The sequence below is a fragment of the Suillus discolor genome (assembly GCF_016758755.1).
Source record: "Suillus discolor strain FC423 chromosome Unknown F5147scaffold_402, whole genome shotgun sequence".
NCBI lineage: Eukaryota > Fungi > Basidiomycota > Agaricomycetes > Boletales > Suillaceae > Suillus > Suillus discolor.
The window spans coordinates 12,334-14,158 of NW_024541649.1; the positions used below are offsets into that span (position 1 = coordinate 12,334).

Consider the following 1,825-nt stretch of genomic DNA (forward strand, 5'->3'; position numbering starts at 1 on the left):
GACAGGAGGTATAGTATATATTCTAATATACTCACCGCATTCAACTGATTTTTACAAGATACAGGCAGACTCCGACATTCGGGCAAGCTATCATTCACAAAAAAATTTCCAACTCCTCAGAGATGAAACAAATGGCAGCTCGAGATTTTGAAGACCTCCTCCAGGTGGGATTTGATCTTTATCACTGTCGGATAGAGCTGATCCAATGTGCAGTGTTCCATACCTGTCTTCAACCATCTCCTTCCTGAGCCACACAATGGAAGAGTTCTTAAGCTGCTATTTACAATGGCACATTGGCATGGACTGGCCAAGCTCCAAATGCACTCAGATTTGACCCTTGACATCATGGACGAGTTGACTTTGTCAGGAGACATTGGCTCACACTCGACGCCAAACTACACAGGCGCTAAAATGAATGGGAGTTCAGAAGCCCAAAGGTATCCCTGGTGTTATTCAACAAGGGGACTTGGCTGGGCCAGATCATGCTGCCAAAAGTGTGCAGCGTACGAAGGTCTTTAATTTTCAGACTTACAAGTTTCACACATTAGGAGATTATATATCAACAATCTGGAAGTATGGTACTTATGATTCATACAGCACCAAACCGGTCCATCCCCTGCCAATATATACATTCCACTTACTCACTTCCACAGGGTGAACTGGAGCACCATTCACCCAAGGCTAGATATAAGCGCACGGACCGGAGGGCCTTTGTCAAACAGCTCACTCAGATCAAACGATGGCAGGTTTGTATTCGCCGGATAGGTGACAAACTTGCTCATTGCCCCCAAACCGAAATCACTGAACTAGCAAGAAATCTGCATGTTCACCATCACATCAGCATGATGCAAAAGTACCCAGTCCGTATTGGGTCATACTTGTGCTGTCATAAAGGTGATCTGGCAATAAAGGTTAGTTCATTCGTGTTTCCACAAACACCCTCTGACCTCTGTAGAATTTCGTGCCAAAACTCAAGGAAAATTTACTACATCAGATCAATATCTCAAGAAATCTCCCAGAATCTGATCATTCAAACTCTATTATCCTCAAAGACAACCGAATGTACCACCATAACATCATTAGGGTGAATTACACCACATATAATGTTTATCGCACACAAGATGTCATTAACCCATGTACATCCCATTGCAACATCATGGTGTTACACCCCAACAATGATATGGAGCCCCAGGATCACAGATTTTCTTATGGTAAGGTGCTAGGCATCTATCATGTAAATGTAATTGTCGTCGGAGTCAGTGGACTATACTCCCTTGCAGATGGAGTTTATATGGATCTGCTGGTACGAGCCTATGCAGCAGCTCTGCTCCTGGGACGATTCTACCCTCAATTGAGTCAAATGTCAGTCTCTGGAGGTCGGGTACTTGGTTGATTTTCTGGATCCAGCTGATATTCTTAGGGGATGCCATGTTATTCCTTCGTTCGCTAGCTGCAGGGAATACCCTGATGGCTTGGGAGTGTCAGTGTCTGCGCGGGACAAGGACGATTGGCGCAAATACTACATCAATCGGTGAGTAGTGGTCCCACTTCACATACAACACTTAGGGAGCTTATGATTTTAGGTTCATGGACCGCGATATGATGATGCAGTGTGGAAACAACAACCTTGCTGGGTGGCAAGAAAAGGTTGGGTCAAGCTAATGCCTAGCTGCTATGTCTAAACAGACATGTTTGACCCTAAAGGGAATTGCTACTAGAATGATGATGGATGTGTGCAACCCGAGAGCGTGCTAAGCACAGGAAAATAGCAGACAGGTATGCGCGAGGTATAGGAATCTATCTGAGGCTATCCGAAGCACAGGAA

The 1,825-nt window shown here is 44.8% G+C and overlaps 1 protein-coding gene across 1 annotated transcript; it reads left to right on the forward strand.

The window, feature by feature from the left end:
- Window positions 1-1,060: 1,060 nt before the first annotated feature.
- Window positions 1,061-1,535, forward strand: F5147DRAFT_749117 (uncharacterized protein; the record flags this gene model as incomplete). Its single annotated transcript, XM_041440126.1, has 2 exons — window positions 1,061-1,240; window positions 1,368-1,535. 2 exons carry the CDS (start codon window positions 1,061-1,063, stop codon window positions 1,533-1,535), a joined length of 348 nt encoding a protein of 115 aa, XP_041284219.1.
- Window positions 1,536-1,825: the final 290 nt, after the last annotated feature.